Below are 25,963 nucleotides of genomic sequence, written 5' to 3'. Positions count from 1 at the left end.
GTCCTGTTGAATCAGTGGGTGTCAGTCTAGTGCAGTCTGTAAGTATTTGGACTGGTACAATTTCTGTTCTTTTGGCCCTGTACTCCAGCACATTGGATTCAAAATGCAACAATAATGAGGTTAGGACTTCAGACTCACCTTTAATTTGAGGGTATTTACATACACATTGGTTAAGCTGTAGGAATTGCATCATTTTTATACATAGTTCCTCCATTTTAGGGGACCAAAAGTAATTGGACAGCTGGCTTCTCAGTTGTTTCTGATTAGGCAAGTGTATTCAATTGCCTCCTTAGTAAAGGTATAAGGAAGCTTTCATTATCTGTCCAAATACTTAGGGAGGGCACTCTACCTGGCTGTATCATTGCCCTTGATTGTGAGGCAGTATTGCTCTGACTCAATGACCAGATGACTGGACAGGTCAGCAGTAGGACCGCAGAGTGAAAAGAGAGTGTGCCAGCCGTCAATGTTGTGAGGAATTTCAGTAATGAAACAGGTTTGGGATTAAGGTTTGGTTTTAAATACGGTTTGTTTTTCTACCTGTACACCCATGGTCCTCCTTGCAAGCTGCAAATTACTACCTATAAGAACAATAGTAAAAGTGATTTGAAAAAAACCATGCTCTCAGCATTTCAGTTCATACTGTATTACTTGTATTATTGTTTATTATTGCTTTAAAAGAGATTCAAGAAACATACTGTTATAAGATCTCCTGGCCCACAGAGGGCTCTTTCGCATTGCAAGTGCCCTTCACACTGGCACCGAATTTCTAGTCGACGGGGCCTAAGAATCCTATATTTCTTCGATACGTTAGTAGACACATACACCGTAGGCTATATATTTTGATAGATTTTTTGATAACGTTACGTTCCATTACCGAAACTCCTTTATGGTTGAAGTGGCAACGAGAGCGCTATCAGAAAAGAAATGGGACTCAAATGTGTGTATTCTGTTTATACTATTATAATATCTGGCAATCCTTCACCTCCGCGCCGTGCCTCACATGAAGAAAGATCCTTGTTGTACCTAGAAGTGCCCTGTATCTCTGTGGTGGCGTCTGCAGGAACTCCCCGGAATGACTCGCCGCCCATCCTGTGTAAGTACCTTATCGTAGCTAGCTAGGTAGGTTTATATTGAGTTCCCGAGCACATTTACATATTTCCTTCCATTTAATATATGAAATGGTATTATTATATTGTGTTCGTTACATGAATTCGGAATGTACTTGGACGGGAGCTAGTTAATTCTAATTTCACAGAACATGTTTCGTTTCAGTTATTAACGTTAGCTAGTTAGCTTCCATGGGACAAAGCTGAACTTAATCTGACAGGGACAATGCTGACAGGTTCTCCCAAGTGGTTTGCGTGCTGCTATTAGTAAACTAATGTGATTTGCATAGGGGTAGCCATGGTGGCAATTTTAAAACAGATTTTGCATTTTAACGATGAATACGTGCTCTTTTGCTTGCAACGTTAACCAACGTTAGGTTATATGTCAGGTCCTCGAGTAAACTATTTCTAAAAAATAAATAACCGTTAAGCTAGCTTGATAGCTAGTTGCTTGCTACGGAAATGACTTTCATAGCTGAATGCTGGATTTACTTGGCAGCAAACAAGCTATCCGTCCTTCATTGACACTGAGTTGTTGGTGTACTGTGTGGTATAATTCTGACTTTCTGTGTTAACTTGTAAAACACCCTGGTTACCTGAACTGAGCATTCCCCGGTAACAGATGTTGAAAATTATAAAGACTCAAAAGCAGTTTACTATATTGCGAGATTTACCGAGTTTTATGAGGCGATGCCTTTGCATAGGCATACGCTCAAAGTACTCGTTTAGGTGTGGACACCCTTTCTTTTTGTTTGCAATAATGTGCCAACTCTGAGTGTTTGGCTCTGGATGCAATTTTGGACGCCTCTGGCTTAAAACACCTGCTGATACATTTTCATGAAGACTAATTATAGCTGGGTGTGATTTCGGTATGCTATGTGGTACTGTGTTTCTGCCTGCTCTGAGAATGACCGCAGTTTCTCTGTGTGTAGAGGTAGGGGTGCAGCTCTTCTTCCTGTGGGATGAAGGAATGGTGGCTTCATGTGGGGTTGCTGTGCGTCCCGCTCATCGCCGTTTACTTGCACATCCCACCACCGCAGCTGTCCCCCACACTGAAAACCTGGAGCTCTTCCGGCTCCCTCTTCCGTTACAAAGGACACAAAATCTTCTACAAAGGTACAGATAACAGGCGTGAACATTGTGGCTGGTTTTCTTCCCTCGTCCTACCCAGGGTCAATATTAGCAGAATTATTTAGGCGCAAATGGAAACAGCGCTATTATGGTCAGCAGGTATAAAACTGTTGCTGCAACGATAAAAATCCAGCTATTCGCCTGGGTAATTGCATTAGTCACAATCACATGTATGGATTAAGTCTTGTAAGGATTTGAAAAGTGTTGTAATACTATCCCTGTACATCACTTTAATTTGATGTTACTGTGCTGTTATATTCCCAGGCATATTTTTTATATTCCTGCAGATATACGCTTTGTGTAACAGTATATGTGAGAAAGAAGACCACAGAATTAATACAGAATTTAGTTTTTACTGTACTTTTTCTAAAGTAGGTTATCAGAGAGTTTGATATCATTGGACATCTTTTTTTAACAGATTCAGCAGGAGCTCTTGGGAGCACAGATGTGGTCATACTCCTACACGGGTTCCCTACCTCCAGTTATGACTGGTACAAGGTAAGCACCACACTCACAGATGGCCTGAATCATTTGGTGGCACCTAGTGATAGACTGGAGAAAACCACACTCCACCGTGTAGAGAATAACATTTAATTTAATTGTTTCTGTGTATTTGCTGTAGTCGGATGCTTAGAAGCAAGAGTGTTTCTCTGTGAATAGCCAAAAATATAATTTCAAAAAAATATTTTTTCACAGTATGATGATGATAATGTAAGTGCTGGGGTCATGGTGACTGTTTCTGAATGCTGTGCACACAGATCTGGGAGCCTCTGAGTCAGCGCTTTAACAGAGTCATTGCCCTGGACTACTTGGGCTTCGGCTTCAGTGACAAACCCGTAAGATGGCTCGCTGCGTGTGCGTGCGTGCGTGCGTTGTGTGTGTGTGTGTGTGTGTGTGTGTGTGCGCGTGCGCGTGCGCGTATATGTGTGTGTGTGTGTGTGTGTGTGTGTGTGTGTTTGTGTATCTGGTGTGCCCTAGGTGGCATGTCTTTGCAGTCGCATGTGTTTATTTCACATGAACGAGTAAGCAAGCCCCAAGTCATTCTTCTTGCAAGTTAAGTGACCTTGTTGCAAGAAGAATCGGGAGACTCAGTTCTGATCAGGAATGAGCTGAACATTTCACAATGGGGTGAACAATGCTTTGTCATTTTTAATTGACTCATCGTTTGAGTTGTCACAGCTTGCCATATCAGGCTAATCCTTTTTTTGTCTCTCAGAGGCACCACCGATATTCCATATTTGAGCAGGCCAGCATTGTTGAGGCGTTAGTCTCTCACCTGGGCCTTCGACATCAAAGAGTTAACCTCCTGGCCCACGATTATGGAGACACCGTGGCTTTGGAACTTCTGTACAGGTGAGTGAGTGGCGTCAGTATGGCTGGTTTCCATGTCAACTCACTGCCCTTCAATCAGAGTCTGAGTCACTGACTGTTACTTATATTATATAACAAGTAAAGTAGTTTTAGTGTGGAGGAATTTCTTCACTACCTTGAACCTGTTCTTTCAATGTGCAGGCGTGACAACAACAGAACAGGACACCTCACCATCAACAGCCTCTGCTTGTCTAATGGAGGTATAATACGGCAAATGTGTAAATAGTTGATTTTGAAATTGTACAGATAATGACAAGTAGCAAGTATGTGTAGTATGAGGCAGGGGGGGGCCTGTCTGTTATTATTTCTGGTTTATCATCTGCAGATTCTAAAAACAATTTACATATGAATTTAATCAGTGCTTGTGAAATTGCTCTATTACTGATTAATACAGCAGACATGCTTGTATACTTTATTAGTAGCTGTCATTTTATTTTTTATTGTGTGCCGTCTCTGTCACTAATTAAGGCAGTGTGTTTGTTCTCTGCAAACAGGCTTATTTCCAGAAACAACCTATCCACGATTTCTGCAGAAGGTTTGTAAAAGGGGAATTTATCCTCATTAAAATTTCAGGATGTATCACAAATGCATATTTAATTGGCAACAGGAAAGATGTAACTTTAAGTTGTTGGCAGCTGGTAATGTAGCCTCCCTTGTAGCCGCAGAAGTGAACATTGCTCCTGTGTGGTTCTCGCACACAGCTGCTGAAAGACTCGGGTTTCCTCTCCTCCGTATTCACCAGACTCATCAACTTCATGCTCTTCTCCAGAGGGTGAGGTCCAGCTCTTCCACTGAAAACTGCACATCACTCTGAAATGGACAAGCTCACAAGTGTCACTGCTTTTCTGACTCATGAGCCCTGAACTCCCTCATCTCCTTTATCAACCATGAGCCAAAGGCCACAGTTTTATCTTGACAGAGATTATATGAGTTGAAGTTAGTTGTTCCATAATAGGGTATGCCTGTCTGTCTTAAGTCCATAAATGTATATGCCTTTCAATAAAGAATAATATTTTTTTAAACATGGAGGAAAAATGATGATTGGCTAGATATGCCTTGCACGTGGTATGTTTATTTAAATGTCTTGAATGGTGTTGGAGCCATCATTTTTCAGCTTGGGCTGACATGCCTCTGTAGCTGTGGTATGCAGACCTTACTCTGTGTATATATGGGACCTCGATCCCTGTGTAAACGGTCCTTCAGCAGGACTAACTGCCCTGAAGGCTGTAGTTAATGCGGCTGTGCTTGGCCCTGCGGCAGGATCGGGGAGGTCTTCGGCCCCTACACCCAGCCCACGGAGGCCGAGCTCTGGGACATGTGGATAGGAATCCGCTTCAACGACGGAAACCTGGTCATGGACAGGTAAGGGACCGAGGCCTTCTCCCTGTCCACTGCACAAACCAGAAAACAAGTCAAACAAGTTTTTTTTGTCCATTATTTAGACTTAAAATCTTATTTATATTACCTTTTTTGCTAAATAAAACGATTTCCCTTGTAATGTAAACTATGGCATTGACTGGCTGATTCAGATTCACCTTCACTGTGCTAAAAGTGTGGAGTCTATTACATCCATTATATATAAGTTTAACAGCACTGTTAACACAGTCCACTGCTGCTTTTCTGGGTAGCAGCCAATGTACTGTACCTGACAAATATTTGAACTCTAACCAAAGTACTCCAGTCAGTTAGTTTTTTCTTCCTGTGGATTAAACATTTTTTTGCTTCTAAATTATACATAACCTTGACCCTCGGTTATTGAAATGCATTTCAGAATGTTTGCAAGTTCAGTCATTGAGTGTTTATCCTATAGAGCCATTGAACATCACAACACTGAAATGATATGAAATGCATATTCCACTCTTGATAATGCTGATTGAAAGTGACAATTCTCTATCTCAGTATTCTGCAGTACATCAACCAGAGGCTGAAGCATAGGGAACGCTGGGTAGGCACACTCACCTCAACTTTCATTCCACGTGAGTATAGCGGCGATGTCGCCAATGACATCACACATTCCATTTCAGTGTTACAGGAGCAAGATGATGTAATACAGCAAATTCAGAAATTGTTTATCCCACAACTATTTTTTTAAATATTGTTTTTGAGTACCAAATCTGTGCTTATGTGAGGCTTATGAGTCCTTGGGAGCATAGCGGCTTTAACACGGGGCATCCAATTGGTCGGATTCATACCTCACACCCTGCAGTCACCATTCTGGAATTCATCCAGTCAAAAGGAGGGGACTCGTGAGTGGGCAAAATGCACAACTACGTTCTTCAAAAGCTTGGCATGGCAAAAACAAACGTGCCCAAATTATCACAGTTAAGCTGCATAATCCTGATTAATACTTAAAGAGGTTTATTTAAATTTGTATCAACACCTCAGTGGGGCAAGTAGAATAGGGTAGTGGTTTACCACTGGGATGTAGGAACCAGGAGTCTGTGTCAGCAGAACTGAGTCAGGGGTGTTTCACGATACTCCTGAAGAACTACTATCCATGTCTTTCTTTATGAATGGCTATGCTGAATGAAGCGCAAACTATACACAATTTCCACAATTACTACTTCTCAGTATGACCACAACAATAACAATGTCAAAGGTTATTTATATTAATTGGAATATTGTTGTTGATAATATAAGATTGGAATACAACAATCATGTGGAATGAAATAAATATGACCACCATGATATACATTATATATCATGGTGGTCATATTTAAAGTGTGAATTATGTAGAGAATAGTTATATGCATAACTTCCCCCTGTCTTTCAGTGCATATGATATACGGACCACTGGATCCAGTCAACCCACACCCCCAGTTCATCAGACTGTACCAGTGAGTGTGCGCTCCGTCAAAATCTTCTTCCCCAGGGCTTGCTTGCTGGCTTTGATTTCAACCTGCTTGTTCAGTCATTTCTAGCATTTTACTTTGACCAAAAATGTAGGGCTGGTTTCTTTCAATGTATTTTTGTTTAGCATTTATCCATGTTCAACAGTGGGATTTACATTGGTCAGCAATTATTTCAAGATGTAGCAACTGTGAAATAATTGCTTAAAATGTATGGCTTATTCAATGAGTACTGTGAGGAAAAAGTGTACCCAGCTCAACATACTGTATTTAACACAGTATGTAGCATTCACACAAGACCATTATAATGTAATGTAACATGGTAGAAATTACTAGCCCTGTCCACTACCCTTATCATTGGCAGCCTGTGTGGGTGTTATTAATTGAATGTGACCCCTGTACTCTTCCTTATTCCCAGGAAACTGGTGAAGAGGTCCACAATGTCTGTTCTGGACGAACACATAAGCCACTACCCCCAGCTGGAGGACCCCACGGGGTTCCTGAACTCCTATCTCAACTTCATCAACTCCTTCTGAGCTGAGCAGCTTTCCCTCGTCAAGATGGCCGTCTCTTCCAGCATCAAATCTTTCTTCCAATTTCTATTTCATAAGCACATGTCCATGCCCTCTGATTAGGACTGTCATCATTCATAAATCAATCATCATCAATCGTCATAAGCAATGCGAGCAACTCCCTTTGACTGACAGCGGGGTTTTTAAGTGCAATTTGCCAATCGGCTTGGTTTCTCCACATCATCGGACCTACAGTGCTCTGAACAGCTAAAGATGCCCTTTGAAAACCAAAACCCCAGGAAAAAAATGCATGTCTGTAGTATGCATACAGATGTAAAGTGTACCATTGCTGAGTTTTTCTTTTTTACATTACAGTAAATTTCATGAGCTTCAAGAATTTCCAATGAGGTGCTAAAAGTTCTCAGTTACCATTGTGTTGATGGGTGTTCCATTCAGTTAACATTACCTATAGAGGTGTTGATAGCAATATAAAGTATCTAGAGGTACAATTCCATTGACAGCGGTCTAGTTTAACAGTATTGTAAAGATCTGTGTATGAAATATGAAGCCAAATACTGATACCAGCTGAGCAGTGTCCAAAGGAGAATAATATCTCCCTCATTTCTTACCAGCAGAGGTGGAGTGTCCAGATGTCAGAGTAGAAGCCCTGCTATGTGTTTCTTCCACCTATGAACTCATGATTTCACTAATACCCAGAAAAGTCTCTGCCTCTATAACCATGACCTGGCAAGCAGTTCCACCTACTGACAACTGATATTTGTGTGGATAGTCACGCCACATACGAGAACGCTCACTGCTGTAACCTCATTATGGTATCAAGCTGGTCTTTCATCAACAGTTCTCTGTGGATTACCTTCCGGAACAATAATGTCACCTTTGCTGCCAGCTGTGCGTACTGTATCTGGTGAATAATGCACTGAATTACAAGCAAAAAAAAGAAAAGTATTTTATGGAAATAAAAATAGTTTTTCAAAAATGTTTGTTGAAACTATTTCAAATCTGAAGCCTACACTCCAGAAGATGCATAATCCAATTCCACATTCATACCCACAACAGAGTGGAATAATTCTCGTCTTGAAACACTGTACAGGAAAAAAGGATTTATTGAAGACAAACTGACAGAACTGGATTCAGTAATTGGTGCAGATAATTTCAGGAATAGCGCCATGATTAAATGAAAAATTACATTTTGCATGTAACATCCTGAACCAATAGCAGACTATATCAGAGAAAATAGAATGAAAAAGGTTACATATTTACCTCAAGTGATGTATTACTGCTGTGCACGTCATTCAGACAAAGTTAACTTGACATTAACATGGCAAAACTCAAGACAACTCGTGCAGTTAACAAAACCAAAGGCACACTTACACCTTGGTGATATTACAGCAGAATGGGTTTAAAAAATACAGATATTTTAAATAATTTCACTTTTCAATATTTGAATTCTAGAATGTGCGGCAGATGTTTATGAATATCATAACCACCTCTGAGGGGGTTTTTTACTGGCGTTTGGCCCGTTTTCCGGAATGTGCCAGATTTAACCGACGGAGGCGAGGATCACGTCCACGGCGGTCTCCTCTTTGCTCCGTACGGTCACCTGCATGGTCACGCCGTCAGCCAGGGCGAGGCGGGACCGCACCAGCACGTCATGACCGCCCCGGAACACACCTTCACAACGACATCACACATGTCAGTCTAGCTGAGGCACGACAAACCAGGAAGCCTGGTGGACATTACTGGCTAACAAATAGGACTCAAAGACCCAGAGTGCTTCTCTTCAGAGCCACAACAATGAGTTCAATAATGAATTAATGATTCCTTCAAGGGAATTGAAAGTTTCTTATAACCTGCGCATATAACATTTTCGCATTTAATATAGTGTGTAGCACTCACATACTGCACGCTACAACAAAACCAGGATCCTACAGTGCTTCTCAGGGAGCCCAAATGATTGGTTCAATAATGAATGAATGATTCCATTTGGCTTTAAGGGAGTTGAGTTCCTTTCACCCTGTTCTGTGTTAAGAACTGCCCTTCATAATGGCTGTGTGGTTTCTGCAGCAATTACGTCACCTCCCAGGTATAGCTTTGCCTCAGCTAAGAGTTGTTTATGCGGCTCATTTAATGGGTTGATGGGGAATGCGCATCCTTGTGAAACATTAACTGCGTCACATTAAGTAAACAGTGCAGAAAGTAAAGCGCATCACATTTCATTTCACTCTGTGAGAGGGAAACATGGCTAATAAAACAAAGGTGTAAAAAGGGGAAAAGAGTCAAAATCACTGGAAAACCGCTACCAATATGTGGCACGTTTTTCAAAGTGATCTGTGGATATGCTAATTGATCCAATCTTTGGGGGTGTAACTTGGTGTGCAGGTGTAACACTGGCTGCACGTGGAAGTCTTTTACTCTGGTTGCATAACTGAGATTATGCAACGTTTAATCAAAACTTTCAAGCCCATTTCAAAAACTCTTGGCTATCTTCACCTGATCTTTAATTGCAATACCACCATTAAATTACCTAGGAGGTCTGGCAGCAGTGATGGACTGAAGCAATACCATAATCTCTACGGTTGTCTCTTCAATGGACTTATGACAATGTGAGTTTACAGTACGCAGGTACGAAAGCAGAAAGCTGAGGGGCGAGCGGCTCTCACCTGCCAGGAACAGGACGTGGGAGTTCTTGTTTTCGGGGACCTTGTCTGAACGCTCGCAGGGCTGCATGCCCAGGAAGCTGATTATGTTACCCACGGCCTCTGTGGGGTGAGGACGCACGACAGTCAAAACATCACAGAACCGAGCAAACAAAAGTACCGCATGCAATTTACCCTCCTGAACACAGGGGAATAATGTCATTTCTCTCATTTCTTCACGTTCGTCAAATAAACCCGTAAGAAAAGTTACCGTCTAGAGTGCGGACGGAAGCGAGGGCGAACGTCTCCTCTTTCTCGAAGTCGTCTCCCACTTCGTCCCAGGCGGCGCCGAAGTTTGGCTTGAGAACCTTCTGGATGTGGTCTGCAACCGTCACCTCTAAGTCTTCCAGCTGGAAAGGGGCGCCAGAGAGCACACACCGTGGAGGGAATATAAGCAACGTTATGACAAAATCAAATGAATCAACCAATGAGCCTGGTCCCGTTAAAAACGTGAGAACAGGAAGACGTACCACATATTCGTCTTCGTAGCCGTCATCGTCTGGCTCTCCTGTGTTGGGGTCGCAGTCGCGCACTAAGTACTTCATCGTACAGCTGAACGTACAGGAGACTAAAGGACACAAGGAAAGAGAGGATTTCTCAGGGATATTTGAATATTCTTCAATAAAAATGATTCATATAATCAGACACCGAACACGTACAAAATGGCAATAAGCTAAGTTTTGATGCATTTCAGTACAAGTGCAAGTGGGAATGGGAGGGATGGGTAATGTGTGAATTACTATGGCTGTATTGTATTTTGTTGTTTGAAAAAAAAAAAAAAATAATGAAACAAAAAATTGATCACAAGAAAATGTTCATCAAAATATTAACGCATTTCTGTACAAGGGCAACTCCTGCAGAGGACAACACATTTCAAAGAGTCCTGAGAGCTCTGCGTCCCGTGAGCAGTGTGAGGGGATGCCTGAGGATGAGTGCGGAGCGCTCTGCCACAAAATGGCCGCCGTCGCATCACACAGGTATGCACTGGTGGCCATTGAGGCCTGATCACAGTAAAGCATGATAAAAGCGCTGTTTAAACGAGGCAGTATGATTGAGGAGTGATTACCGGCGGTGGGGTCGTCCTCGGGCAGCCGCACCAGGCTGTAGCAGGAGCCCGGCTGGCTGTAGGGCAGGCTGGCGGCAGGGACGTAGTGCACCACCTCGTAGGCCTCCGACGGCTCCATCTGCACCAGCACCTTCTGCAGCAGCTGGTCGTTGAGCGTGTTGGTGCAGTCGAACTGGAACACCATGTGGCCGGCGAACGTGTGCTTGATGCAGCGCACCACGTACTCCGTCTCAGCCTCCGTCAGCTGCACCGGCTCCGACGACTTGAACAGCGGCCCCAGGCCCTGGAACTCCGGGATGGCCGCCAGTTGTTCTGCGGAGCGGGCAGGAAGAGGGGGGTGAGAATGAGGGCCGTGAGACCAAAGGCTGGTCTTGTGAAAGTCAAAAATGTTTACCCGTGCTATTTTAGGTATTTTAATTTTTATTCACTGCACTATGTAAAGCATCTCTGCACGAAAGGTGCTGTACAAATAAAGGTTATTATTATTAAAAATGAAACACCCTTTTTTCTGCTGAATCTGCAATTTCTGAACATTGCGGTTTGCCCAAAGATGGCGGGGTGGTGGGGGCATACCTTGGTAAATGTCTTGCCGCGATGGTGCCAGTTTCTCTGGGAGCTTACTGGTGGCAATGGGTGCAATTTCTGAAACAAAGCAGAACAGATGGTATAAATCTCATGCTATTTTTGCATTTTTTAAATTACATTGTTCATATATTTTCACAAACATACAGTAGCTCACATGAAACTTTTACATACTTTCTTGTCTGAAGGTTGTAGGTTGAGATTTGAGAAATGAAATACACTTTGATTCTTTGGCTAGCTCAAGGCGGAAATGTCCTTGAATGGCCTCACACACAACACTGCAGTCTGCAGCAGGAATATGAGCAGCACATTCCACGGTCCGTGACTTGGGCGAAGGGGAAATAACTGGTTTAATCTTTCAGCCGTGGATAAAGCGTGCCCAAGGTTTGGCCTCACAGAAGCAAAATATTATTCATTCCATCAGCCCCATAAGAGCCATCTGCTTGATGTGTGACAACTCAAATACTTCAGCCAAGAAAAGCCCAGACAAATACATTATTCTGAAGCAGTGTGAAATGGGGAAAAAATATGACTAGTAATACATTTGCTTAATTAAAAAAACAAACACAGCTAGGGTTCTACAGCGTTCCCAATTTGAAATTTCATGTGTCAAAGATGCTAACTGAAAACTGCATAAAATAAAGTAAATAGTTTACCGCCACATTCCCCCCAATGTCAATGACACTGACATCAAGGCTCAAGCCTAGCTGCTCATAGCAGGCCTCAAAGTGGATATTAAAGGCCTAAAACAAGGTGCCAGACTAAGGAAGAGCAGACAGGGTTTCCAGGCTCCTATCATAAATATCTCCCAGTAGCCAGCTGAATAAAAGAGAAAAGCAACAGACTGGTAATAGAGGTGAACAATATGATCACTGGAGTCACAGCAGGCAGCTGATCTCATGGACACAAGTCCATTTGCAAATCGATTGGCTTTACAATTAGTGACACCATGAATTTCACTCTGGAAAGCACTAGGCAGACCACTGTGGATGTTCCGGCCTTTGTTGGTAAAGGAGTCACCTGTCTTTTGCTCTGTGATGGGCGTGGTTGCCAGGGGAACAGTCTTCATATCGAAGGGCTTCTCAGAAGGTTCCAGAGTGTACTGGTGGAGAGACTTTTCCAGACCAGGAACGGACACGGTCAAACCTGGGGGAACACGAAAACAGTCATCAATTTACAGACCGTCACTGTTCATTCTCTGAGAAATAAGACTAAAAGTAATATCTACCAAAATAAAAAAACCAAACAAACCCATCTGCTACAACTAACTAAGTTTCTTCCTGGAATTTAAATCCAGACACCATTGGGCACACTCAAGCATAATTAATTACTCTATGGTTCGAGTGGCTTTACCGTTAAAGATGTAGGCAGCATTCAGGGCCTTCTGTTTCTGCTGCAGGACGTTCATGTAGAAGGTGGCTCTGTCTCGGACCTCATCATCACTGTCCATCATGCACCTGGAGGGTACAGGAGCCTGGCTGTCAGTCACACCACTATACACCACTCATGTAACCAACAGCAACCACTCAGGATCAAAAGCCCAAAGTCCCACCCCAGAACTTGTTCTATAACAGACAATTATTTAAAAGTTGTTTTCGTTTTTTTCCATGCACTACAACAGTGCCAGGTGGTGTTACGCATGGTTGGAGCAGATATCCGGAGTCACTGTGGCCTGCAGGACCCGGAGTTGAGCAGTGCTGCTCTAAAGTGGCAGTATTGCCTTCTCACCCCCACCCCGAACCCCATGAGACCAGACCACGCACCTCTGCATCAGCACCAGCACACTGGGGAGCAGGTCATCGTTCTGCGCCCCAAACTTGGCCAGGGCGCTCACCGCAGCTGGGACGGGGAGAGGAAACGGGTGAGTGACAAGGAGCACGCTAATATTAAGTAGGACGCTGCCACTGTACCCTGAATTGGAACCATACCTTAACCGGAATTGCTTCAGTATCTAGCTGCATAAATAAAATAAATTAACACTATTGTCTAAAAAACATGCAAAAATGTTGCTCTGCGTAGGAGAGTCAGCAAAATGGCCTGTACAGACACTAATGTAATGTAATGTAATGCAATGTAATGAATTGTAATGTAGTAAATAACATGTACAAGATCATTTGCATGACTGCCATATATTTCTCATTGGAATGCAGTAATGTGGAACACTACACTACTACCGGTGACATCAATCCTACTCCACTGGGGCTGGGGCTGGGGCTAGGGCTAGGGCTAGGGCTAGGGCTAGGGTTAGGGCTAGGGCTAGGGCTAGGGCTAGGGCTAGGGCTAGGGCTAGGGCTAGGTAAGTAAGAAATCTTCATTTCCCAAATTGTCCCATATTAGGGCCTCTTGGGAAATAAAAGTTTAGGGCTAGGGCTAGGGCTAGGGTTAGGGCTGAGGTACTCACCAGCGCGTACAGCCTCGCTCTCCAGCACCACGCGGTTGAAGATGAAGCGGATGTACTTGGAGGGGCAGGGGGTGCGCGGGCCCTCCTTGCCCAGCAGGTGGAGGATCTTGGTGGCCAACACAGTGTGCTCACAGTCCTCGATGAACTCACACAGGTGGGCCAAACCAGTCTCCTTACTGTCAGGATTCTCCTCGATGATGCTGATGATGCAGTCCACGATGGCCCGCTTGTACTCGAACCCACCCTATCACACACACACACACACACACACACACACACACACACACACACACACAGGTTATTCTCCACAGTGACGCAGGCCACAAAAGGCTGCTTCTGTTCAAAACCGCAGCGATTATGTAGATGCCTGTACAGACACTCACATCATCCCTCAGCATGTTGGACAGGAAGTTCATCATGACGCTGTGCTTTCTGGGATACTTCTGGCAGAGGGCACTGATGGCCTGCACCACCACCACCTGCAAAACCAACAGTCAAAATCAGCATGCGTTTCTGCAAGCTCTTCATGTGAAAGCAAGTCAGCTAGACTAACCCTTTCAAGAGTATTCCACTGTTTTCAACTTACCTCCAGTGATTGTACATCAGCATTAGAATAAGAACATTCTAATCACATATTTGTGATTGTATTCCTTAAAGAGTTATGCAATTTACTGTGATCAAACCTCACAAAATATGCCAGATCTGTATTCCATCTCATAGTACTCTTGATTTCATCTCTGCTCAATTCCTTGAAGCCCTAGTTCAAGGTATAAACTGAGAATGCGCCACGTGTTTTCCAGAGTGCTGGTCAGACACCTCACACAGAGGTGTGAAAGCGATTCGCACTGGTGGGGACCGGGCTTGAACCGAACGGTCGGAGGGACGCGGTCACCTTGAACTCGTCGGAGATCTCGGACACGAAGGAGGAGATCTGCTTCATGAGGCGGTCCACGCTGCTCTCGCTGCCGGTCTTCAGCAGGGTGGTGATGGCCAGGGTGGCGATGCTGCGGTTGGAGTCTGTGATCAGGTTCTCCAGGTCCAGGTTACAGGCCGTCACTGCTGAAGGGTGCTTCATCGCCACCTGGTGGACACAGAACGTACAGCACAGACTCAGAAAACCAGGCAGGGGCACCTCGAGTAGAAGTCAAAGCAGTCATATTCCAATTGAATGTTAGAAAAGGTATTTTATGGCCTGTCCAACAGTACTGACTGATATTTGCCAGCTGAGGAACTTTTATGAAGAAAAGAAAACTTTAAAACCAAAACCTACAAACCCATACAAATTCTGAAAGTTGAAAATCATACAAAGTCATTGTTAAATATTGTGGTGGTGATCTGATTTCATATTCAGGTAAGAGACAGACACAGGAGCAGCTCTTTGGAGGCTCTGGGGCCCACCTTGTTGAGGGTCCTGACTGCAGCGTACCGCAGGGCTGCTTTGGGGGAGCTGCAGAACAGCTGAAGAACTGCAGAGAAACAAACAGAAACATATTTAATATTCACACACACGCTCCGTAAACATGGTGCACACTCAAAAGCTGCACAGGAGATTAAGTGATATTTGATGTTGGGGTTCTGGTCTAACCTGAGCCCCTCTCTCAGAGCCCCAGATGAGACGACTGGGGCAGGGGACTGGGGCAGGGGACTGGGGCAGGGGACTGGGGCAGGGGACTGGGGCAGGGGTCTGGGGCAGGGGTCTGGGGCAGGGGTCTGGGGCAGGGGTCTGGGGCAGGGGTCTGGGGCAGGGGTCTGGGGCAGGGGTCTGGGGCAGGGGTCTGGGGCAGGGGTCTGGGGCAGGGGACTCACCAGACACAGCAGGGGCCAGCTCGCGGGCAGTGCAGTTGGGCATGTGAACGATGGCAGAGGCCGCTTCGTAAACCACCATCTCGTGCTTGTTCCTCAGGCAGCCCTCGATGAAGTCAAACAGCGGGCTGTCATGTCTGGAGAGGGAGAGAGAGATTAGTTTCCAACTGTGGAAAATGGTGTTCCTCACTACAGTCTTTGACACTCTGAAAAGCACCAGGCACAGCAACAGGGGGCAAAGGAAAGCTAGCGATATAAAAAAAGGCTCATAACTTAACTGCACAAAAAGATCATAGACAGCCTCCACATTCCACAGAAGAAACATATTTTTTCAATTTGTAACAGAGGACTAGACGTGGCACACACAAATACACACGGGTAACACCCGCTATACAGACATACAGACATACAGACAGAACACAGACACACAGACAAACAGACACACAGACACACAGACACACAGATGACCGCGCACACACCCGCCCTCGGTCTCCTCCAGCAGTCTGCTGGCGATGCGGATCAGCATGCAGTAGGCAAAGGGAGACTTCAGGCCAGACTTGGTGAACTTGTTCAGCATCTTGGACACAGCCAGTCGGTCGTTCTTCCGCAGGTGATACAGCAGACCCAGGGCGTGGTACTGTCAGACAGATCACAAAAAAATGAATTATCTTACATTCATATGAGCACACAGATAACCATTTCTGAAGTGAATTGTTACTGGAGAAGATTTCATATCTAAAATTGCATTTAGTCTCTATTCTGGAGTCCGAATCCACTGCAGACATCTGTCACTCAGGTAAAGTTAAATACAAAAATCACTGTTATGACTGACAGCAGTTAGCCACACCCACCTGCACCATGATGTTGTCACTGGAAGCAGCTTCCTGTGCCTCGTTCACCCAACGCTTCACCACGTCATAGCTCATTTTCACCATGTGCTGCACACACACACACACACACACACACACACACACAGTTAGGCTTCCATAAACACACACTCCAGTGCTTACTTTACCCACAAACCCTTTCTCAAAGCTAGGGGTGATGACTGGTAACATTTAAACAACGAGACGTCATATTTTCACAAAGGTTACTTTACATAACTAATTTTAGACAAGCATCAACCCAAAATGTAAAGCCCTAGTTTCTTCACTGCAAAAATGGGTTCAATATATGGCTAAGGCTAGCACAAAAGCTAGCCACTACAGTATCCTTAATTAGCATTTACAAGTATTTTCTGAAATAAATTGTTACAGAAGGCAGTCTTTACGGTTATGACATGTGAGCTATGAAGCAGAGCTGGAATAAGCAGACTGACCAGTGAGGAGACCAGGGCAGAGCTGGACACACTGGGCACCTTGTCCACGATGGCCTGCTTCATGTAGCGCTCGATAGCCTGGAGCATGGTGGTCTACAAAGGGCAGAGTAAACACAGAACATACATTAACGTCTCTGTGATATGGTATGGGCTCGTCAGTGAATGACACTGGCAAACTGCACATGCGTGGAGAGGGACAGCACTCACGTCTGTGATCCTGCACAGGGCTCGGATGGCTGGGCCCCTGTACACATCCTCTTTGCCTGTCATGTCCTTGGTGAGGCTAAAGATGAAAACACACACATTCAATAAAGAAGAGACAGGATCTAAGCTACATAACACGTGTAAGTTAAATTAATTCTACACAAAATACAATCTTAAATCACATTCAGCAAAACAGGTTGACCCTAAAAATTCTCTTTAACCCTTTGAAGAGTATGCTTTTAGGAATGATTTTTTCAAAATTCCAACACCACTGCTTCTAGAACAATCACATTTTTGGACACATAGCTTAGAAGGCTAAATGCTACTGATATATTCAAGCCAATTTTAGCGTGCTGTTGGAATGCAAATACACTGGGCAAAATGAAAGGCCTGCATCTGTGAGCACTCAAACCGAAAGCTCTCCCTCATTCCTACCTGCTGGTCACAATGATGACATCCTCAGAGATGTTGGCCATTTCCTTTATAGTCAGGTAGCACATTCTCCTTAGTGTTTGCTGCAAAGAGACAACATGAAGTCACTGAATAATATGCCAACCCAGAGCATTCGGATCATGCCACGTTTCATGTTCAAACTGAGTTTCAGCTTTCAAATTCATAATAGAAAGCTCCTTCATGAGATTAATGTTATATATCTGCTAGGTAATTACAAAATATGGACTTACATCATTGGACTGGAACAGCCTAGTCATGGCAAAGAAAGCCTCCGTTGCCTCGGTGGTCCCAAAATGTTCCCCCTGCAAGGAACGATAGACAGGCTATAAACAGGCTATTCAGAACCAACCCTAGAGCTACAGATTCATCCCCCTCCCCTCTGAACTGCATACTCTACATCCATCCATGTAGACTCTAGATTACCTGCTAGTTTAATACCTGAACTGTTACCATCTCAACCTATAGACCAGCAGAGGATGGGCGTCCATTCGCCAGTTTTTAAATTAAACATGAAAGATAAGTAATTAAAAAATGCTACAATCTGAAATGTTCAATGGCAAAGTGTACAGGGATGAAATTTAATCTGGCCTGACAAAACAACTAGGTGAAAAAAATGCGCACACACGCCATAAAGTGCACCCTACCTGATTAAGGAGGTATATTATCTTGGTAAGGATGTGGAGGCATCTTCGTGGATTGATGGGCGTCTCGTTGAAGATCCGAGCCTATGAGTAGGACAGATCACACAAAGAATTAAAACAAAAGTTTACCTCGAGTACTGCAGAAAAATAAAAAGAGCAGCAAAGCAAATGTATTGCCGAAAAACATTTTACTTTGGGAACTCGCTAACTGCACATACTGACCATTCTGTTGCCAGCTGTGGATTTCTTAGCAGGCTGACCTGTCACTGATATTACACTTGCGTCTCGGAGCTGGCAGCCAATAGGATTTTAAAACTTTCTTTCCAACTAAAAAGCATATTACCATAAACTGGTATGAGGGACGCCTTTAACATAAACAAGCATGAGTTTTTAGCGCGTTCGGGGGTGGGAGCGTCTTTGAAAGACAGAACACGTCACGTCAACTTAATATTTAGACGTTAGCCTAGCACAGCAGTGGCAACATTAGCACGGCGTCGGTCACACACAAGCACTTTATCATGCAGACATTACCTCCTGGAGAACAGCGCTCTTCTCCAAGTGCTGGAAGGGGTTCGAACCACTTCCTAAATAAAACAAATCATTATGTATTAGAGCCAGTGGTAATAGACACCAACACAGCAATATAACCCTGCTAAAGAAACCGTATTAAATTATCAACGATTCAATTATTTGTATAAAGTTACATCAATTATAAGAGAAGCTACAGTTGAACGTTTAATGCACAAACAACAACTAGCTTACATGCTAGTTAGCCAGCTATACAAACTGACTTAACTTAGTAAGCAAAGTTCCTTCCCGAAATCTAACGTTACTGTGATATTAACGTTAGCCAGCTAGTCGAGACCAGTCAGCTTACATTTAGTAACGATATCAATTCCAAAAAAAAGGGACAGCTTGCTTTTTTCGTTAATGCTAGATTTCTGCTAAACTAAATTCGTCTCTATCTTACTAGCATAGCTGATACACTAACCTAGCGAGCTATGACTGCTGGGTAGCTAGCTAGCTATATGTCGTACAAGACTGTGTGTCAATGTGTCAATATGATATTGCAAAATAATATATTTGGTTACATTGCAAATTTCCCAGCTATATGGATGAACCAACACCTACGTGTCCCTACAGCTGTTCTGGATGCATTTCATAGCGAGCCGAGCTAGGCTAGCTTGCTAACATTAGCTATGCGAGGCCTGCAACATCTCTTCCTGGAATGAACTGACTTGACTTGACTTGACATACCGTCTTTCACTATGCGGTTCACTCTAAATTTGCCTTAATTAATCTACAGATATCGCCTCTGGCGATCTTACCAGATTCTTCATCCTTCTTGTCAAATTTCTTTATCATTGTTGCAACTGTTTTTTCTCAGCAATCGTTTCCACCGCTGCAACAAAATACATACGAACTCACAGTTCTGTCTATGAACTCCACGTCGACGGAAATTACGTCAAGGGCCACGTTACAGATTTTGTGAAAATTAGTTGGACGCTCCTCCTTTGACAGGGTATCAGTGAGATTGTGTATGTGTGTTGCTGTTCACAGTGCTGAAATACATACTAATTTACGACTTACTTACGTGAAAATAAACAATGGAAGAATATATTTGGTTAGGCATAGATGATTATCACAGGAAGTGATGAAATGGTCATTGAAACAGCGAAAGAAAACTAGTTTTTCAGTAGTTTTTCCGTCCATGCAAATTTAACAACTCAGAAGGCAATTCGGTTTTAGGATTCACATTAGCGTTCAACTAGGGTGATGGTTACGGGTAGGGTTAGGAAAATAGTACGTGTTAAGGGCTGTGGTAAGATTAGGGATGTGTTTCCAGCTTTGGGTAAGGACAATGCTAGGACTGTTTTTACAATATGCGATGCAGCATGATTTACATATCTGGATTTTTTTCAATGAAATACTTTTTACAAAATAAATGAACTTTTCATTTATTTGAATTGATGCTATTGCAGTTGTGTTTCTTTCATTTTAATTGGAAAATCAGACATTTAAGAGAGCTCCTAAGGCTAGAATTTTAGTTTTAGGGTTCACATTAGGGTTAGGCAAGGGTTATATGTCTCCGTCTCCCACCAAACCAAAAACTATTTAATTAATATAATGCTTATGCTCCTGAGCATTTGTACAAAATCTACCAATACTGGTAATCGGCTATAGGTGAATCATGGAATAATCTTTTGCACCTTTTACATTATTGTGTATTACGGACACTTGTAAATAGTCTTGGCATTCTTTTTTTATGTCAGTGCCCCATAAATATTGTTTTGCACTTGCTGCTCTCTGATAGAATTAAAGATTTGTCAAATGATTGCCTTTGCATTCGATGCCTTGAAAGTCTCCAGAGCATCCAATATTGATGCTTGCATTGAAAGGAGGACCTTTGTATGATAAATAATTGATCCTTCCTTGTGGACATCCACAGAGACTGTTGTGACAGGAGCATACCCTGTTTGAAGCAAGCAATGTTACTTCAGGCATTGCTAACCCGTGATATGCATCAGGATACCAATGGTGTAGCATGGTAGTTATACTTTCATTATTATGTGTTCATGCCGAATCCGTTGGAGAGTTCATTTGATTTAACTCAGGTATTACCTGGAATGTTTCTGTGATTTTACCATTTATGGTTACTGTGTATTGTGTTTTCTGTTGACACTCACCTGCCATCAGCAGCTAAAAAATATGAATTTACCTCAGAGCCCCTTTGCATCCATGTAGACCTGTAGATTAAGTTCCATTTGGGATTTGAACCTTGTCTGATCCTTGTTCTGAGTCAGTGTCATTTTTGCTGTTGTGTTGCGATTGTTGTTGTTGTTGGCGTTGTCTGTAGTGCATTAATTACACAAATATAGGTGGGCACTTAAAATGTTTGTAATGCTTGAACACATGTACGTTTTTAGTGTGGCGCATAGCCCCAGGAAAAACACAGACAGTCCATCTGCTTTCATTTATTACAGAAAAAATAATGACTTTGAATATAAAAATATTTTTGCAGTATATGTATTGAGATAACCACAGTAGCATGTATTTGATATATGCAATACTGATTTCTTCCACAGAGACACAGAGCAAAGTTGATATCTACAAAGTCTGCAATTAACTCATACGTTACAATGTCAGCTCAAGGCTTTCAATGCATATATTCCCAGTTCACTATTAGATTTGGATACCAACCCCTAGAAAATAGCTATACAGTCAAGTCCAGAATACTGGCAACCTTTATGACAATGAACAAAAACCTGTATTAAATTAACAACACATTGAATGAGCTATATTCTAGACTCAAAAATGAGAGCTATATTCTTTGATACTAATATCATTGTTTAAAGTTTTGTTTAACAGGAGTAATAATGATTTTCCACAAAGATATTGCCACTGAGTGATGTTCTATTGTGTTATGACATCTTTGATAGTATGGGATTGTTTTGCCATCAATTCTTGTTGGCAATACTTTTACACTCCGCAGCATGTCCTGCAGTAGGCCTGCATACATTGTTAATGGAGATCATGGTTATGGATATTTATGAAAGATTCAGGCTATACGGCTCACAAGCAGAGTATCCTTAATCCTTTAGTATCATGGGAACTCAAAAATGTACCCTGTTTTATTCATCTGAATACATATTTCTTTTCAATACATGGGACCATACAAAAGCTCATTTAGAACATCATATACAAAATAAGAGTGTGTTTCCAATATGAGGGTTCCATACAATATTTGTGAAGTCATTCCGTTTAAATTTCAGGTATTGGAAGAATTATAGTCACATGCTTGGCCCATTTTGATAAATAAACAAAGAGTGCATATAAATACTGAATAGAAAAACTGAAAACAAACTCAAATACTGTATATAAGCTAGTCACAATTCGTTGCAAAAATAACTGTCAGGCAAAGATAATATCTTCAGGCGAATAGCAGAGAAAATATGACACCATATTTGTATGATCAGTATTTGGGAATAATCTTCTGCTTTTCTTTAATTGTCCATGCGGCGGATATCTCTATAGGCTATTAGCTACTGCAAAATCCCTGCGGATAGTTTTAGAGGAAGTTCCATGACTTGGTATATTGCACTGATACGCGGTCAGAAAAAGTCATTATAAATTATTATGACCGGGATTTTTGTTGTGATCTGTGGTAAGAGTAAAGCAGCCGACCTGGAGGCTAGTTTGATATGATTTGAGATTGTTAGCGAAACTGTTTCAGTTTCTTTAGCTTCGATGTGCTAGGATGTTAGAATAGTCTACGAGTGCGCTGTCCTGTTAAGATTTTATATAATTTAGCACAAACAAAAGCAAAACTCAAATTTCATATCAAAAGCAAAATATACTATATCATATAGATACTGGGGAATAAGTGGTCTTCACAACACAATGAGGTTTCAGTTCAGCCCTTTCTGAATAATTTGACATGTTCAATTACATCAGTGAATCGTCATGTCTACTGTAAATTGTCATGTAAAGCTACAAATATTTTCTTAGAGATCACACATAATCTGCAAATTGCTAGTGTCCCCACACATTTTCAGAAACCTGCCAGAAGTGGGGCTATAGGGATATTGTGTTTCTTTCATACACTACGAACGGGATATTAACGGGAGTTGTCCTTGCTCGCTGGACACTAAACATAAAGTAGCAACGTGTTGCTTTTATGTTCACTCTACAGTGCATTTTACATTTTGCATGTAAAAATAGCTAATTGTGTCTGTGGAATAAGGAATTGATGTCAATAATCCACGGTGATGGTGAGGCAAACGTGAGAACAGAAAAATCTCCATCCGAATATACATTATGTGTCAGAAAGAAGAGAAAACATGAGCTTGCTATTATATATGATTGCAGCCTACGTACAGTATGTGCAGATCTTTCCCTGGTTATATCTAACTTTGAACGTTTGAGCAGGAGAGTAATAGCAGAGACTAATTTAATCATCACTCATTTTACTTTATGTATTTTGTTTGTTTGATTTTAAGCGCTGATGTGTTTCATAAAGGAAGTGACACATGAAAACATTCACATGCTACAGCAATCACAGGGCTTGCACCAACTGCAGTGAGTTTGGTATTGCTTACTTGTGAAGCATTGGAATTTAGTCTGTAAAAGCTTAATTTAAACAAGTGACGTTGAGGAATGGCAAGTGCAAGCGTGGATTTAAAACACGGAATAATAAAAATGCTATGCACAATTTTATGAAGAAGAATTTACTTTTTCCCAATCTGCGCCATCAAACGTGCGTTGTCCGCAGCCTTGGCGCGCAGGTTCTTGGCTTTGGCAATGTTGAAGAGAATGTTCATGATGTTGGTGGGGACGTCGAGGGAGAGGGTGAACTTGCTCCGTCGATCGCTCTTCGCGCTGTTGTGGTACATCTTCCCCCGCAGCTGTGTCTGGGAGAGATACTTGTATCTGGATGCGGGAAACGTCCTTTTCTCTCGCGTTTCCACAGAAGAGAGGTCGTCTTCGGGCAGGTAGAGGAAGCCCCGCTCATCTGGCAGTGAGTCGTTGGGCAGCTCGCTCTTTTTGGCTCCAGAGAGAACGTCGTTATTACATAGGAAGTTCAATTCACTCTCGTAGATTCTGAAGCAGAGGCTGGATGTTGGAGCGCACAGGACTGCGAACACAAGCAGGGTTCTCATGTATGACATCATATTGTCCCGTTCTGGCTGGGAATAAGAAAAGATCCGTTAAAATAAAGTTAACGGGCACCATGGGGGAAAACAGTTCTGAATTGTTTGAGGCTTATGAATTACATCATGTTAAGTCCGTGCTGAATTCTCTATAGGCTGGAAGCCTGTATTTAACCACTATTTTTGCGTCCAGGATCTAAGTGGCATGATGATTGCCTTCTAATCATCTTGTCTGTTTCATTCATCAAATTGGTTGTACTTATTCAGAAAAGCAATTGGGGCAAATGTGTAATCTCATACGCCTATCAGTGGTACCTTCATTAACGCTTATCATTGGGTGTTAATAGATTCGAATATAAAACACAAACATCCCTAGATTCATAATAAATTACGTTTGAGAAAAGTTGTGGTCACCTGCTGTGCCACGAGAAGGTGTACGTTGACCGCCTGCATCACACAGAGGAACACGTGAAAAGCTCTAAAGACAAGTTGTGGACTGGTTTGGTGTTTTTTTTGTTTTTTTTTGCATTCATGCTAAGATTGTAGCCATCTGTTCCGACATTACTGCCGCTCTGCTGGCTCGACTGCATGCTGACCGGCTCTACCTGTGCGATGTAACCCCGACACGCTTCGAGAAACAAAGCGCAAAGTCAAAAGAACGAGAGCGAGGATCAGTACAAACGGAGCTATTTGTTAATTCCTCGGAAGGAGTGGCTCTGCAATTGTATACAATAGTCCATGTTGAACTAAGTAAGTAATATAAAGTTTTAGGACGAACTAGCCCCTCGTGAATGGAAGATAGCTATGCATATGTGCGCGCCAGATCTCTGCAGGGATGAATAAAACGCGCTTGTATGCGTACATTCAGCGGACGAGACATTGTTCAAGATATATAGGAAAAGGAACAGTACGCATCGTAGTCGTCTCTGAAAGCAAAACGAGATCCACGACATACAATATGGAAATATTCCATATCATATGGAAAAGGGAACATTGTTTCGTTGTATTTTTTCAAGAAATAATATTAGCATTAAAAGTGGAATAATGGGAACTGAAGAACGCCGAATTACACGTGGTAAAAATTCTGCTTGTAGAGTTGCATATCAGAAAGGAATACATCTCATATACATAAAAACAGAATATAAGAACGTTTACCGTTAGATGCACACGTTGATGCACTGTGAGAAACACTTGTGAAGTTATAGCGAACGTTACTATCCAGAGATAAAAGTTATTTTTGTTTGTGTGAATATCTCAATGAAAGGGTTCCTGAATGTTGGATTCACGTATGAGAAAAAGTAAAGTAAGACTTACCCAGTTCCTGAAGTTTTCGTGGAAGAAACGATGTTAGTCACACAATGTTAGAATGATCAGATTTTAAAAGAAAATTTGTTTATTAATCCCGTCTTTGTGAAAACCTACTATTTGCACCAGCTCTTCTCGTCTATACTATATAACCGGTCTGATCACGAGATTAGACCGTAATTCCTTACGAATGCAATTCATTTAGAATGGTCCCGTCAAACTGTAATCGGGAGTGCGCTCTTACGTCATAGGATTGACATGTTTGGTTCCTGCACTCAGATGTGGGTTGGCTCTTCGTGCATTGGAGAGTGGACAATGCAGCACTGCCGTCAAATTTTCTATTCGCTGTTTCAGAACTTTAACGAACCAGCAGAGTTCCGTGACTTGAAGAACCACGGACAGCTCCTGTACATGCCGATCATGGAAAAGCACACACACACACACACACACACACACAGACACACACACACAGCCACTTGATGTACAATAAATAAACAACATAATTGGGCATTCATTTGAACAAGTGCAAATACATTTTCCTTTTAACAACAACTAATACTTTGGTTGTTTATCACAATGCCTCATTGATGCATGTTAATGTAACAAAGGCACTTTAAGTGGATGAGTACATACTGCACATAATTACAGATGAGAAAAAGGCTTTTAAATGCCGTGCCTTGCTTCTCATTGATATCAGACTGTTAGACTGGACAGAGCCAAGTGAGAGAACACAAATATCTACATATCATTTCTTGCCAGGAAGTTTAGTAAAAAAAAATGTTTTTCCCGTGTTATTATGAGGACACTCCCCAGATGTTCTTTACAAGCCAGAATACCTTATCAGCAGTGTTCC

At 42.4% G+C, this 25,963-nt stretch overlaps 3 protein-coding genes across 7 annotated transcripts; 1 reads left to right on the top strand and 2 right to left on the bottom strand.

Moving 5' to 3' along the window:
- The first annotated feature begins 832 nt into the window (after positions 1–832).
- Positions 833–7,966, top strand: mest (mesoderm specific transcript). 5 transcript variants are annotated; one of them, XM_061252192.1, is made up of 12 exons: positions 833–1,093; positions 2,039–2,222; positions 2,656–2,735; positions 2,996–3,073; positions 3,454–3,590; positions 3,750–3,808; positions 4,103–4,143; positions 4,310–4,380; positions 4,869–4,970; positions 5,508–5,584; positions 6,382–6,445; positions 6,876–7,966. In XM_061252192.1, the coding sequence occupies exons 2-12, from the start codon at positions 2,069–2,071 to the stop codon at positions 6,991–6,993; spliced, it is 981 nt and encodes a 326-aa protein (XP_061108176.1). In that variant the 5' UTR covers positions 833–1,093; positions 2,039–2,068; the 3' UTR covers positions 6,994–7,966. The 5 variants fall into 5 exon arrangements, with proteins under 5 accessions (XP_061108176.1, XP_061108177.1, XP_061108180.1 ...); XM_061252193.1 differs by having other exon boundaries at positions 1,089–1,119; XM_061252196.1 differs by lacking the exon at positions 833–1,093 and adding an exon at positions 1,321–1,342.
- A 109-nt stretch (positions 7,967–8,075) lies between these two features.
- copg2 (COPI coat complex subunit gamma 2) lies at positions 8,076–19,619 on the bottom strand. Its single transcript, XM_061251559.1, has 23 exons — positions 19,483–19,619; positions 18,686–18,738; positions 18,158–18,238; positions 17,744–17,815; positions 17,496–17,575; positions 17,064–17,139; positions 16,857–16,949; positions 16,390–16,476; positions 16,018–16,175; positions 15,542–15,675; positions 15,134–15,201; positions 14,628–14,816; positions 14,119–14,214; positions 13,736–13,979; positions 13,098–13,173; positions 12,688–12,791; positions 12,355–12,480; positions 11,326–11,394; positions 10,753–11,064; positions 10,157–10,254; positions 9,898–10,036; positions 9,651–9,749; positions 8,076–8,661 (listed from the first exon to the last, which is right to left on the bottom strand). Exons 1-23 carry the CDS (start codon positions 19,517–19,519, stop codon positions 8,531–8,533), a joined length of 2,622 nt encoding a protein of 873 aa, XP_061107543.1. The 5' UTR covers positions 19,520–19,619; the 3' UTR covers positions 8,076–8,530.
- Positions 19,620–21,113: 1,494 nt separating this feature from the next.
- ucn3l (urocortin 3, like) lies at positions 21,114–25,256 on the bottom strand. The gene is made up of 2 exons (XM_061252975.1): positions 25,120–25,256; positions 21,114–23,841 (listed from the first exon to the last, which is right to left on the bottom strand). The coding sequence occupies exon 2, from the start codon at positions 23,824–23,826 to the stop codon at positions 23,383–23,385; it is 444 nt and encodes a 147-aa protein (XP_061108959.1). The 5' UTR covers positions 23,827–23,841; positions 25,120–25,256; the 3' UTR covers positions 21,114–23,382.
- Between the last annotated feature and the right edge of the window lie 707 nt (positions 25,257–25,963).

This window comes from Conger conger, chromosome 8 (assembly GCF_963514075.1).
Source record: "Conger conger chromosome 8, fConCon1.1, whole genome shotgun sequence".
NCBI classification, from domain to species: Eukaryota; Metazoa; Chordata; class Actinopteri; order Anguilliformes; family Congridae; genus Conger; species Conger conger.
This window is presented reverse-complemented; position numbering and strand designations above follow the sequence as displayed.